The sequence below is a fragment of the Hylobates moloch genome, unplaced genomic scaffold (genome assembly GCF_009828535.3).
Source record: "Hylobates moloch isolate HMO894 unplaced genomic scaffold, HMol_V3 SCAFFOLD_1, whole genome shotgun sequence".
Lineage (NCBI taxonomy): Eukaryota > Metazoa > Chordata > Mammalia > Primates > Hylobatidae > Hylobates > Hylobates moloch.
This window is the reverse complement of record NW_026652276.1, coordinates 3431798-3446384: the sequence shown is the minus strand read 5'-3', so window position 1 is coordinate 3446384 and position 14587 is coordinate 3431798. Positions and strand designations below refer to the sequence as shown.

Below are 14587 nucleotides of genomic sequence, written 5' to 3'. Positions count from 1 at the left end.
TTGTCCATCAGTGGCAGAATGGATGAATAGTGGTATTTCATTCATATAATAAAACACTATTCAGAAACGCAAATGAACAAAATACATGTAACATGGTTGATTCTTAAACATAATTTTGAGGCTGGGCATGATGGCTCATGCCTATAATCCCAATGCCTTGAGATCTAAAGAGGAGGATCACTTGAGGCCAGGAGTTCAAGACCAGCCTGGGCAACATAGCAAGACCTTGTTTCTGCAAAAGTAAAAAATTAAAAAAATTAGCCAGGCATGGTGATGCACACCTATATCCCAGCTACTTGGGAGGCTGAGATGGAAGGATTATTAAGCTTAGAAGTCCAAGGCTGCAGTGAGCTATGATTGCACCACTGCATTCCAGCCTGGGTGACAGAACAAGACTCTGTCTCAAAAAATTGGTTGGGTCCGGTGGCTCATGCCTGTTATCCCAACACTTTGTGGGGGCCGAGGTGGGTGGATCACTTGAGGTCAGGAGTTCAAGACTAGCCTGGCCAACATGGTGAAACGACGTCTCTACAAAAAATACAAAAATTAGCCTGATGTGATGACACGTGCCTATAATCCCAGCTACTCGGGAGGCTGAGGCAGGAGAATCACTTGAACTGGGGATGCGGAAGTTGCAGTGAGCTGAGATCGCGCCACTGCACTCCAGCCTGGGCACTCCAGCCTGAGGGACAGAGGGAGACTCTGTCTCAAAAAAAAAAAAGTCTGTGTTTGCAGGCTGTTTTGCTTGTACGTTCAAGGGATCCAACTTGACCTGCATTCGAGATGAACATATGGTTTATGAAGAAGTTTGGTGATGGAATATTTCTGGATGAAGAGGACACTTAGAATAATTATTCAGTCAATCTGTGCTTTTCTTTTATAAATTGAATGCAGATATTCCTCCGTTTATGAAGAACACAACCTTTTTTTTTTTTTTTTTTTTTTTTTTTTTTGAGACAGAGTCCTGCTGTGTTGCCCAGGCTGGAGTGCAGTGGCATGATCTCAGCTCACTACATCCTCGACCTCCTGGGCTCAAGGACATCATCTTGGCTCACTGTAACCTCTGCATCCCAGGCTCAAGCACTCTTCCCACCTCAGCCTCCTAGGTAGCCAGGACCACAAACATGCACCACTATGCCTGGATAATTTTTTGTAGAGATGGAGTTTCACCACATTGCCCAGGCTGGTTTCAAACTCCTGGGCTCAAGCCATCTGCCCACCTTGGCCTTCCAAAGTGCCGGCATTACAGCGTGAGCCACTGCGCCCAGCCTAGAAAACAAACTTTTGACAGGTTGCATGTAAATCAATTCCTGAGGTCATGAGAGAGTATGTTATCTGAAGCAAATACGTACTCTTTTGATTTATTGCCCACCTCCCCACCCTACAATTAATCAGGCTTTTGTTTATTGGGTTTGCTTAATGTCGGGTAGAGCTCTGCTCAGGAGTGTGGCTAAGCAGTCACATCCAGCAGCAAGGCAGGGCAGGGGTTGGAGGCCTCCACCCCCATGTGCCCTGGATCCTGCTTCCGAGAGGGACTTCTGGCAGCATTAAAGACCAGACTTTTAAGACATTTTTTTTTTACATTTTATTTTATTTTAGATTTGGGGGTACATGGGCATGCTTGTTAATGGGTAGGGATTTGGCTTCTGGTGTACCCATCACCCAGTAGCGAATGTTGCACCCAGTGGATAATTTTTCAACCCTCCCCCTCCCAACCCTGCCGCATTTTGGAGTACTCAGTTCTGTTATTTCCATCTTCATTTTTTAAATTTTATTTTAAGATATTTTAAAAATAATACTTTTGGCTGGGTGCAGTGGCTCACATCTATAATCCCAGCACTTTGGGAGGCCAAGGTGGGTGGATCACTTGAGGTCAGGAGTTCAAGACCAACATGGTGAAACCCCATCTCTACTAAAAATACAGAAATTAGCCAGATGTGGTAGCGGGCACCTGTTGGGAGGCTGAGGCAGAAGAATCTCTTGAACCTGGGAGATGGAGGTTGCAATGAGCTGAGATTGCACCACTGTACTTCAGCCTGGGTGACAGAGTGAGACTCCATCTCAAATAATAATAATAATAATAATAATAATAATAATAATAATAATAGTAATAATTCTCTTGAAGGATTCCAGTTGAAATTCAAATAAATCTCTAAGGTCAATAATTCGTATTTATATGACTTATAATCAATAACTATAAATTTAAAAATCACTAGAAGTGCAAATGCCCATGTTTCTGGGGACAAGTGTGTGTGTGGTAAAATGTAAATAAAATAGTCCCAGAAGTAACTATTCGCCTTAGAAATCTTGGAAGCATTTTCTGAAAAGTGTGTGCGCACGTGAGCACATGAAGTGGCCCAACGCTGAGATGCCTTGCCAGAGGCCTTCCTGCCAGAAGGCAGCTGAGTAAACAGTCTTCAGCCCACAGGAAAAGGGAGGCCGGCCAGGTAGGAGGCAGGAGGGGACAAGAGGGGGTGACTTTGTGTCCCCTTGAAACACAGGTGGGCTGCCACCTCTCTGTTTGCCTAACTTGGAGAAACTGCCTTTAGACACTGGATCCATGGTGAGGGTGCCACAAAAAGGTGCCGTGGGTGGTTCTGCGGTGTTCACAGCAGACTTCCTCTGAGTTCAGGATCACCAATCTTTCAGTGGAGAAAAGAGCTTTGAGATGAATTTCATAGCTGTGAGTTATTTATATTCTTAAAATGGAGATGGAGAAGGAAGTGTGTTGATGAGGAACGTAAATTACATTTTAATGAAAGAACTTGCCTGGACATGACAGCTTGTTAGGTGGTGCTGGTAATATCTATAAATACTTTTTTTATTGTGCACTAAAGTATTCCAAACATGCCTGGCTAAGAATCTTTCGTAGCCAACAAGTTGACAGGAGGTAAAATAACTGTATCAGTGCACAGGAAAAAGCACCCATGCTTCGTCCTGGGGGGACTTGCAACTTGCTTCTTTCTGAGGAATAAATTTACGATAATGGTTAACATCTATTTGAGGGTTTACTATGTGTGAGGCACTGAACTGCTTACTTTATATTATCCCATTTAATCTTACCTGAAGAATAAATATTATTATTTCCATTTTATTGTGAGGAAGCTGAGGTACAGAGAGGTCATTCCAAGGTCATAAAGTTAGGAGGTGGTGAGGCTGGGTTGGCACCAGGCCTTGGAACCACAAGGCACTGACTGCGGGTCCTGTTGGCCCTGAGTCCTCCTATGGTCTAGGTGGTTTTAGGTCATATTTTGTGTAATGACAGATTTCTTTTCCTTTTCTTTTCTTTTTTCTTTTTTGAGAAAAAAGAGTTTCGCTCTGTTGCCCAGGCTGGAGTACAGTGGCACAGTCTTGGCTCACTGCAACCTCCTCCTCCTGGGCTCAGGCAATCCTCCCTGCTTAGCCTCCTGAGGAGCTGGGACTACAGGTGTGCGCCACCATGCCTGGGTAATTTTTGTATTTTTTTTTTGTAGAGGCAGGGTTTCACCATGTTGGCCAGGCTGGTCTCAAATTTCTGGCCTCAAGTGATCTGCCCACCTCAGCCTCCCAAAGTGCTGGGATTACCAGCATGAGCCAACACACCCAGCCATGACAGATTTTCAATAATTTTTTCTCTCTGTTTCCAAAAATTAATCATATTGTGTATGACTAATTCCTGTGTGGGGGTAGTAGATCCTCAAACTACTATTGGATTAAAAGTCTTTAAAAACAAGGTTGTTTTTATCTGGAAAATTGTTGATATATCTACATGAGCAACATATAACTCGAGGTCTGTCATCAGAGAGGTGTGCTTTTTAAAGCAAATAATCACTGCTTGATGCATTTACCCTGCCCCTGCTGTGTTAAATGAAAGCTTAAAAATTGCCAGGGTTTTGGTGTTTTGCAGCAATGTATTCCAATGCCTTTATGATAATAATAAAAGTCTGTCCTGACTATCACAATCCCAGCCCAAGTGTATTTATTTTAAAGTCTTAATCTCTTAAAAATAAAATTATAAGCTTTAAGATTAGTGTTCCAAATTCTGCTTGGTCCTGTGCAATAGAAATAGGAGGAGTTTGGCCAGATTACCTCTTAGTGTCTTTTTCTACATTGTAACTCTCCAATTTTGTAAGCTATTTGTTCATATTAGTCTCCTACCCTAAGGTCTATGCCCTAAACATTTTTATATTAGAGTTAACATGATGCCAAATGCACAGGAATTGCTTAATAGTCATTATGAATGGGTTTTAATAGAAGTTTAAATTTCTTAACTAAGTCAATGAGACATTTACTAATTTGTGTATAATAAAGAATATCTTTTTCTCTTGGAAGGTAGTTTATTTTATTGAATTCATTTCAGTCATTTAGCATCTTAATTTAAAGGCATTTTATATAGCCTTTTAAAAATTAAACCTTTTGATATAACCATAGATTCATATGTAGTTATAAGAAATAATAGACGCTCAGGTGTGGTGGCACATGCCTGTAGCCCCAGCTATTTTGGGAGGCTGAGGCAGGAGAATCGCTTGAGCCCAGGAGTTTGCGTTCAGCCTGGGCAACACAGTGAAACCCTGTAAAGAAAAAATAGTAGAAAAAGAAATAATAGAGATATACTGTATGCCTTTTGCCCACTTTCCCCCAGTGATAGCATCTTACAGAACTATAGTACATTGTCAGCCAGGATATTGACAATGAAACAGGATCCAGAACATTTTTATCACCTCAAAGATCCCTCTTGTTGCCTTTTAATAGCCACACCCTCTTCCCCCACCTCGAACTCTTCCTTCACCCCCAGCTACCACCATCAGTTCTCCATTTCTGTAACTTTGTCTTTCAAGAATCTTGTGTAAAAGGAATCCTACAGCATGTAACCTCTTGGGATTCACTTTTCTCATTCATAATCCTCTGAGGGCCATCCAGGTTGTCCCATGGATTAGCAGTCTGTTCCTTTTTTTTTTTTTTCTTGAGACGGAGTTTTGCTCTTGTTGCCCAGGCTGGAGTGCAATGGCATGATCTCGGCTCACTGCAACCTCCGCCCCCACCACCCGGGTTCAAGGGATTCTCCTGCCTCAGCTGAGATTACAAGCATGCACCACCACGTGCAGCTAACTTTGTATTTTTAGTATAGATGGAGTTTTGCCATGTTGGTCAGGCTGGTCTCGAACTCCTGATCTCAGGTGATCCGCCTGCCTCAGCCTCCCAAAGTGCTGGGATTACAGGTGTGAGCCACCGTGCCTGGCCAGTCTGTTCCTTTTTATTGGTAGATAGTTTTCCCTGGTGTGGATGCACCACAGTTTAGTTAACCAATTACCTGTTGAAGGACACGGGGGTTGTTTCCAGTTTGTGGCTACTTTGATTAAAGCATCCATATGCGTTTGTGTACAGGTTTTTCTATGAACATGAATTTTCATTTGTTTGGATAAGTGCCCAGGAGTACAACTGTTGGTTGATACTGTAGTTGCATGTTTAGTTTTATAGGAAACTGCCAAACTGTTTTCCAGAGTGCCCATATCTTTTTACATTCCCGTCAGCAATGAGTGATCCAGTTTTCCCTAACCAGCATTTGGTGGTGTCACTATTTTTTATTTTAGCCATTCTGATTGTTGTATGGGATGGCTCATTGTGGTTTGAATTCACATTTCCCTAATACCTAATGATTTCAAACATATTTTCATGTGTGTGTTGGCCTAATGATTTCAAACATATTTTCATGTGTGTGTTGGCCATCCTTATATCTTCTTCAGTGAAATGTCTGTGTCTTTTGCCCATTTTCTAATTGAATTGTTTACTTTCTTGCTGTTGTGTTTTAAGAGTTCTTTGCATATTCTAGCTATCAGTCCTTTATTGGATGTGTGATTTGCAGTTGTTTTTGCTCATTCTGTGACTTACCTTTGCAGCTTCTTCCCAGGGTCTTTCGCAGAGCAAACATTTGAAATTTTTGTCATGCTTTTAGTGTCAAGTCTTTGAACTCTTTGCCTAGTCCTAGATCCCAAAGACTTGTTCCTCCTGTGTTTTTTATCTTAAAGTTTTATAGATTACATTTAAATCCATAGTCCATTTCGAGTTAATTTTTTTTAAGATATGAGATTAGGTCAATGTTTTGTTTGTTTGTTTGTTTTTTGGCTTATGGATGTCCACTTACCCCAGTGCCAAATAGTGCAAAGCTCTCTCTGCCACTAAATTGCTTTTGTACCTTTGTCAAAGATTGCTTGGCCATATGGACATATTCGTATGGATCTACTTTTGGATTCTCTGTTCTGTTCATTTGATCTACGTCCCTCTGTCAGTACTGCACTGTCTTGATTACTGTAATTGTATAAAAAGACTTGAAGCCTACGCGGTGGCTCACGCCTGTAATCCCAGCACTTTGGGAGGCCGAGATGGGAGGATCACCTGAGGTCAGGAGTTCGACACCAACCTGGCCAACATGGTGAAATTCCATGTCTACTAAAACAAAAATTAGCTGGGCGTGCTGGTGTGCGCCTGTGATCCCAGCTACTCGGGAGGCCGAGGCAGGAGAATCGCTTGAATCTGGGAGGCAGAGGTTGCAGTGAGCCAAGATCACACAACTGCACTCCAGCCTGGGCGACAGAGTGAGACTCCATTTCAAAAAAAAGCCTTGAAATTGGGTAGACTGGTTATTTCTGTCTTTATTCTTTTTCTGAAAATGTTTTAGCTATTGTAGTTCCTTTGCCTTTCCGTATAAATTTTAGGATAATCTTGTCTATACAAAAAAATTGGCTACAAGTTTGGTAGGATTTGCATTAAACATGCATATCGGTTTGGGGAAAATGGATGTCTTCACTATGTCGAGTCTTCCAATCCATGGACACAGTGTGTCTTCTCATTTATTTAGATTTCCTTTGATTTCTTTCATCTGCATTGTTTCGTTTTCCATTTCCAAGTCCTATACATGTTTTGTTAGATTTACAACTAAGCATAGTCTTCTATTGAACAATTGTCAATGGCATTGTATTTTTAATTGCAGCGTCCATGTTTTCATTGCTCGTATATAGAAATATAGTTAATTTTCATATGCTCATCTTGTGTACTACAACCTTGCTGAACTCACTTATTAGTTGTATGAGTTTTACGTTTTACTTAAAGTCCCAATTATTTAACACTTTCTATGTTCCAGGCATTATGCTAAAGCTTTCTTGTACTTGTCCAAGCCAGTAAATGGTGGAACTAGGATCTTGATATATAACTCATTTATCCACTTCATTAGTTCATTTCACAAATTCTTAAGCAGAGCTTATTTGAACCACAATGAATCTAGACAAAAGGTCCTGCCCTCCTGAGCCTACAGTCTGAAACTAGCAGAAGTAATGCAAGTGATTATGTAGCTATGATACGTTCAAATTAAATAAGTTGATTTGTTACAACTGAGTGCATTTACTAGCTCATTCTGTAAGTGGGTGAGGCAAGGAAGGGCACCTTACCCTTCTGGAGTCTGGAGTGGGGTAGGGGTGTCCAGGGAGGGCTTCCTAAAGAAACAACGTTGCAGGGCATGATGGCTCACACCTGTAATGCCAGCGCTTTGGGAGGCCAAGGCAGGAGGATCACTTGAGCCCAGGAGTTTGAGAGCAGCCTGGGCAACATAGTGAGACCCTGGCTGTAAAGAGAGAGAGAGAAGAAAGAAAGGAAAGAAGGAGAAAGAACTCATGTTAATTTTCCCAAGCTTACTGATTCTTATCAACTCACATCAGTTTCTGATTCAGAGATGTCTGTGATCAAAGCTCATATGAAGAGAATTCTAAATGTTGCATGCTAAAGAACCCAGGAACTCCTGGCCCAAACCGCATGCAGCTCCCCCCTCGTCTCTGCGTCCTCCTCACCTCCTTTACCTGCTGCTGTCTCAACCTGACCCCTTCCATCTGGCCCCTGACCCCTGGACTCTGTGGCCTCCCTGAGTGGCCAGCACAATCATGTCTAAGTTGACCTGACCTTCTGCTTGCTGGGTGCTGCTGGGTGCTGCTGGGTGCTGCTGGGTGCTGCTGGCGCTGGCTCCCCTGCACATTCTCCATGCCTTCCTTTCCGTGGCACCAGTTTCTGCCTCTTCTTTGGGTTTCTTTCCCCTTGCCCCTTGGCAAGCTGGGTTTTGGAGTCATTTGGGATGGAAGGTGGGCCATTTGAGGAGCTGTAGGGTCAGGCCCCCTCTCTGCCAGTCTATTTGGGAAAAATCTTCCATGTCACTAAGTTCTTGTAACAGTAGCTACAAAAGTTGCTTGTTAGTTGGGAACTGCAATCTGCCTGTATAGAGATTTGCCCTTAGATGGATTTCCAGGTAAAGACAGACCCCTGTCCCCATTGAGCAGGGAAGGAGTAGCCCCTCCCTGGCAGTGCTGTGTCCTCTGATGGCATGCAGCACTTCAGAGTTACTCTGTTAGGCAGCATGGCTCTCCCTTTGCATGGGAGTGAGTGTCCCACAGCCAGCACTGTCCCCACCTGCGCCTTTCCTCCCAGCCCCATGGCCGTGTGCTGAGTGCACCAGCCCTGTTCTGCCTTTGGACTGAGGAGGCGTGTTCCTCTTCCAATGTCTCCCTGACTGTAGGAGCGATCTCTCTTTGAGTCGGCATGGAAGAAGGAGAAGGACATCGTTTCCAAGGAGATAGAGAAGCTCCACGCGTCCATCCAGACCCTGTGCAAGTGTGCACTTCCCCTGGGGAAGATCATGGACTACATCCAGGAAGACGTGGATGCCATGCAGAATGAGCTGCAGCTGTGGCACAGCGAGAACAGGCAGCATGCTGAGGCCTTGCAGCAGGAGCAGAGGTGGGGGGTAACAGGGGGTTAGTAATGGGGAGGGGGCCCTGCAGCAGGAGGAGAGGTGAGGGGTAGTAATGAGGGGTGCCCTGCAGCAGGAGGAGAGGTGAGGGGTAGTAATGAGGGGTGCCCTGCAGCAGGAGCAGAGGTGGGGGGTAGCAGGGGGATAATGGGGAGGAGGCCCTGCAGCAGGAGCAGAGGTGGGGGCTAGCAGGAGGGTAATGGGGAGAGGGCCCTGCAGCAGGAGCAGAGGTGGGGGGTAGTAATGAGAGGGTGCCCTGCAGCAGGAGCAGAGGTGGGGGGTAGCAGGAGGGTAATAGGGAGGGGGCCCTGCAGCAGGAGCAGAGGTTGGGGGTAGCAGAGGCAGGGAGTAATGGGGAGGGGCCCCTGCAGCAGGAGCACAGGTAGGGGATAGTGGAGTTGGGGGAGTAATGGAGGAGGAGTCCCTGCAGCAGGAACAGGTTGGGGGGTAGCAGGAGGGTAATGAGGAGGGGGCCCTGCCGCAGGAGCAGAGGTGGGGGGTAGTGGAGTGGGGGAGTAATGGGGAGGAGGCCCTGCAGCAGGAACCCAGGTGGGGGGTAGTGGAGGGGGTGTCCCAAAAGTCAATGGGGACTTTGCTGCATACCCCCTTGTCCCAGAGGCTGTTCTGTATATAATTTAAGGACTTCAAGATTATCATTGAAGAAATATTAACTGCTGCTTTTATAAATCTCATGTTTGACTTCACTTTTGGTTGTGGCAGGGGTTGTGAAAATAAGAAATAAATATCCTTTTCTTTGGATGAAATGAATAATTTACTTCTGTTGTCTTTCAATGTCTTAATTAAGAAGCCAACACACAATGAGATGAGAGAGTGATGAGCCGCTGGTTTTGTTCTCCCTCAGTATCACAGACTGTGCTGTGGAGCCCTTAAAGGCTGAGCTCGCGGAGCTGGAGCAGCTGATCAAAGACCAGCAAGACAAGATCTGCTCTGTGAAGGCCAACATCCTCAGGAATGAAGAAAAAATCCAGAAAATGGTATATAGTATCAATTTGACTTCGAGAAGGTGAACACTCAAAAGTTTCAGAGATGAAAAGTCACCTCAGTTTAAAAGCAAAAAGGAAGATAGAAAATCATTACTCTTTTAAGTTCCAGTTTGCTAAGAAAATGAACAGTTTACAATGTTATTATCCAGCTAATTTTCAGAGCTTTAAAACTGTAAGCATGTTAAGTGTATTAAAAAACCATGTTTTCTTACCTCCTTCCAGATGGAATACTGGCTAGTTATAAATAGCGCTTCCAAACACCTCTGTGAAAAATTTTTTTGAAAGCCTGTTCTTTGTGTTTCTGCTGTAACCTGTTTAGTTCTGTACTAGAACTCTCTAGCAGGTAAGTGGTGTGGACATACCAAGGGAATAGTAGTCCTTTATTTTGGTTTAGTGGAAAGACTTTCAGAGCTCCGTGCCGAATGAAGGATGACTGTATACTTTTTGATAGGCACTTGATAAGTAGAATGAGGCCTGAAAATGAATACATTATATTTTTAGTTAATTTCCATTTGAAAGGGCTAATCTCAGCCTGTCTGCATATAAGGTACCTATCAACTGGATTGTTTTCGTTTTTGTTTTTTGACCTCTTTGTAATTGCATGTACCTCTCTATGTAATTTTCTTCTTGATCTCTACTATCTTTTGCTTGTGTTTCTAGTCCTTAAAGTTCATCAATTGAAAAAGGAGATTTCAGGATGGCCTTTATGGACATTGTCTGGACATACATCCTCACTGTCTTCAGCATTTTACCCTGGTTTTCCTCAGACAGAGGCTAGCGCAGCCCCCCGGAGTCCTTGTTCTCCTTAAGAGGGTCTCGCTCTGCAAGGCATTGGTGTCATGCCTTTTCCTTTGCGTGGGTGTGCACACCTGAGAGACAGGTAGCTTAGGAAAAACAACATAAGGAAGACTTAAAAGGATGCACTGATTTATGACGTTTTTTGATGTTAGCCATTTTTTTGGAAATTGTTTTTTAAAGCAAAAGTTTTTTAAAAAACATAGTTTATAGTTTTTCACTTACATATACGATTGTAAATACTTAGCAGAGTCTGAAGTTACTGTATAAAACATTTCATTGTGTTTGAAGACATACTTATGGGTCTTAAGGTCTGGGTCCTAATACTTTTAAATAGTGTATTTATTATGTAAACTAAGGAGTGCCATTTAAAGTGTGAGGATTGCCTGAAAAGGTTTTGTTTCTTCTTCTTTTTTTTTTTTTTTTGAGATGGAGTCTTACTCTGTCGCCCAGGCTGGAGTGCAGTGGCACAATCTCGGCTCACTGCAACCACCACCTCCTGAGTTCAAGAGATTCTCCCGCCTCAGCCTCCTGAGTAACTGTGACTATAGGCGCACGCCACCACGCCCGGCTAATTTTTGTATTTTTAGTAGAGATAGGGTTTCACCATATTGACCAGGATGGTCTCCACCTCCTGACCTCGTGATCTGCCTGCCTCGGTCTCCCAAAGTGCTGGGATTACAGGCATGAGCCACCGCGCCCGGCTGGGTTTTGTTTCTTTAAGGATTAGCACAAATGGCACCGTTGGGTTTTTCTTCATACAATTTCCAGAATAAATTCTGTACTAAGGTTGTTATATGATTTTCTGAGCTGTGTAAGTTCAGGAGCAGATTATTAAGATCTGCCATTCTGAAACGTTGGTCTTTTTCTCCTTCCTATACTGCACCATAAAATTCTGTTTGATCAGATTATATTAAATACATTTTGGGGGAGTGGAGGGACATGAGTTAAGTAGCCCTTCATGTATTTATAATCTCTTTTCTACTGAATCAAATGACTTAGCCATGACCCTGAATGGATCTTGTTTTACTTCAAGTTAAGATGTCTGCCTTTTATGAATTTGTATATGTGAATAGAATTTGGGGGTTGCAAAAATTGCATACATTGTATGTAAGTAAAATTTTTTATGAAGTAGTCTGTCAAATTGTATCATAAAGTTTATTTTTCTTTTATACGTAAATCATTAAAAATAATCACATATTTTTCCATAAGTGTATGGATTGTGCAGTTCAATTCACACATGGAAAAATCATAAGCATTTGGATTTTTTATTTTCAAATGTGTGTATTTTGTTTTTCTCGTGAGGAAAGCTCAGGGAAATACATCTTTTCATTCATATTGTGACACATCTCTTTTCAGTATGAATTGAAGTTTTATAAGATAGGTAAGCATTTATCAGAAATTGTAAGACCATTTGTGAAGTTTTAGAAGGTCTCTACACGTGATTGTTACTGTATCTTAATACACACTAGATCCTGATCTTATTTAATTTGAGAAATTTCATTTTTCTCTTATTTTGAGATAATACACAAGTGGGATTATTAAGTATTTTTCTATACTTTGGTTTATAAGTTTTCAGGGAGTACTGGAGTCATACTTCAGGAATTTGAATTTAAAAGTTGAGCTGATGATAATTTATATTCAAAGGAAATGCATAATAAACCTTTGGAAGAAATAGTTCACAACTAAAATGCAGCTTTCTACTTTGATATTCATCCTTATTTTTCTTTTTAATAATCAACTTTTAAAAACTGAAATCTATGAAGAAAAATGATGTCACTTGGTGACATGAAGTGCTACTTAGGATTTGCGTGATATGGAATTCTAGCCAGTGTATTAACGAGTACCCCTGAACTATTCCAGTGCTACTTTTCTGAGCTGCCCTGGACTGACAGGGTTTATCTTCTGTTGGTTGATGTGCACAGTGTAACGGCACACGAATAAGAGAAAAGATGGCCAGGGGCTTTGAGCAGCTTTGGGATCAGTAGCCAGTGTGAGCCAGCAGCAAGCAGGATGAGCAGCCTGTTTGAGCTTCCACAGGAACCTGCTTCAGAAGGAGGCCACGCCCAAGCAGGATCAAGGCTCAGCATGTCACCATCAGGAAAGACACAAAACACTCAGACCTGGACTTGGCTCCCCCCCAGACTCTTCTTTCCACACCCAAAAGTGCAGAGAGTAAATAACCTTGTTCATGGCACCTCTACGTAGACCACTGTGGGCTCCTCTGAGGGGATGTCCAGCAAAGACTAACGTAGCAAAGCAGAAGTAAGAAAAATTCTAAGTCAAGCATGAGCCAGCTAAGTCGGAGGGGAAGGAATAGCTGTTCTCAGCGATTCTCAAATGTAACTACTTGCTACATTTGGGCTCTGAGTTTAACTCTATCCTAGGATACAGTTTATTAATAAAAACGTTTTATATTTTTCTAAAAGGTGTTTCAATAAGTATGGTTTATGCAAGCTTTACATTGGGGCATTAGTGAAGCCCCCTAGTCAGAACCCCTTTTTGATTATGTGTATTTTCATAAAGGGAGCTTGGGAGGGACTTTAGTTTCTTTTAAATTCAGCAAGAGAAATTTAAATGTCTTTTAAAGCTGCAGAACTTGACCGGGTGTGGTGGCTCACGCCTGTAATCCCAGCACTTTGGGAGGACAAGGCAGGCAGATCACCTGAGGTCAGGAGTTCGAGACCAGCCTGGCCAACATGGTGAAACCCTGTCTCTACTAAAAATAAAAAACAATTAGCCAGGCGTGGTGGCAGGTGCCTGTAATCCCAGCTACTTGGGAGGCTGAGGAAGAATAATTGCTTGAACCAGGGAGGCGGAGGTTGCAGTGAGCCGAGATTGCAGTGAGCCGAGATTGTGCCACTGTACTCCAGTCTGTGTGAAAGAGTGAGACTCTGTCTCAAAAAAAAAAAAAAAAAAAACTATAAAACTTGTTTTGGCCAGCCGTGGTGGCTCATGCCTGTAATCCCAGTATTTTAGGAGACCGAGACGTGAGACTCACTTGAACCAAGGGGTTCGTGACCAGCCCTGGCAACACAGTGAGACCCCATCAAAACAAAAAAGCCGGGCCTGGTGGTGTGTGCCTGTAGTTCTGGTTACTCAGGAGGCTGAGATGGGAGGATCACTTGAGCCTAGGAGGTTGAGGCTGCAGTGAGTCATAATCATGCCACTGCATGCCAGGCTGGGTGACAGAGCAAGACCCACTCTAAAATAATAATAATAATACATAAAACTTGTTTTTAAATCCATATATAGAGCTGAATTCCAAATTGGTTATCAGTTCCTTAAACCAAGCAAATTGGTCTTTCTGGTAAGAAAATGGAGTTCAAAAGAAAGTTAAAGTACACATATTACAAGAAGGTTGTGCTCTGGTCAGCCACAGCAGAATCACATCCTTGTAAATGAATGCAGTCAAATGTGTGTGTCCAGATTGGCGGGCGTGCGGTATTGGCGAAAGCACCATAGAAACCTCTGGGTGTCTTCTGACGAAGCTGGGCACCCAGAGCCGTGTGATTCCAGGAGATGCTTGTGGAACGAGGCTGGGCTGGCCCTGCCCCACTGTGCACAGGGATGGTAGGGTCTGATTTATGTTCTCCAGAAGCCAGGCATGACACCCTGCAGATAGTGCCATGTGTAAGTTTTTAAAGAAAATTATTCTTACTGTCAATCATGTATCAGTATCACCCTTAGTCGTGCCACGTATTCATGTTGGCATAACTAATTCATATTCCTAAAGTATTCATTTCTTCTTATTTAAAGGGCTTTTAATGGAAGAGGTAATATATTAGCATGGATCCACAATCACGGTTAGCTGAAAGAGTCCTCAGTGAGAGGTCCCCTCCCGCGGTCCCTGTCTGCCTTGCTTCTCCTTGCCCTGTAGGCAGCCATTTGCATTAGACTCTTGTACAAGCAGATAAGAATATTTACTTTTATACCCACGCAACGTACAGTTTCACAAAAGGTCATAGTCTAGATACCCTGTTCTGAACCTTGGCTTTTCGGGTTTATGCAGTCTGTGGGG

General features: G+C 43.0%; 1 protein-coding gene across 8 annotated transcripts in view; it reads left to right on the top strand.

Annotated features, from left to right (window-relative positions):
• TRAF3IP1 (TRAF3 interacting protein 1) overlaps positions 1-11788 on the top strand; it is a 79606-nt gene extending 67818 nt beyond the window's left edge. For 6 of the 8 annotated variants that reach the window (XM_032753212.2, XM_058436809.1, XM_058436808.1 and 3 more), the window contains 2 exons: positions 8534-8754; positions 9630-11784. In XM_032753212.2, coding sequence (XP_032609103.1) covers positions 8534-8754; positions 9630-9795 — 387 coding nt within the window. In that variant the 3' untranslated portion in view covers positions 9796-11784. Of the gene's footprint in view, positions 1-8533; positions 8755-9629 lie in introns of all 8 variants that reach the window. The other 2 variants (XM_058436822.1, XM_032753195.2) reach the window with 2 other exon arrangements.
• Positions 11789-14587: the final 2799 nt, after the last annotated feature.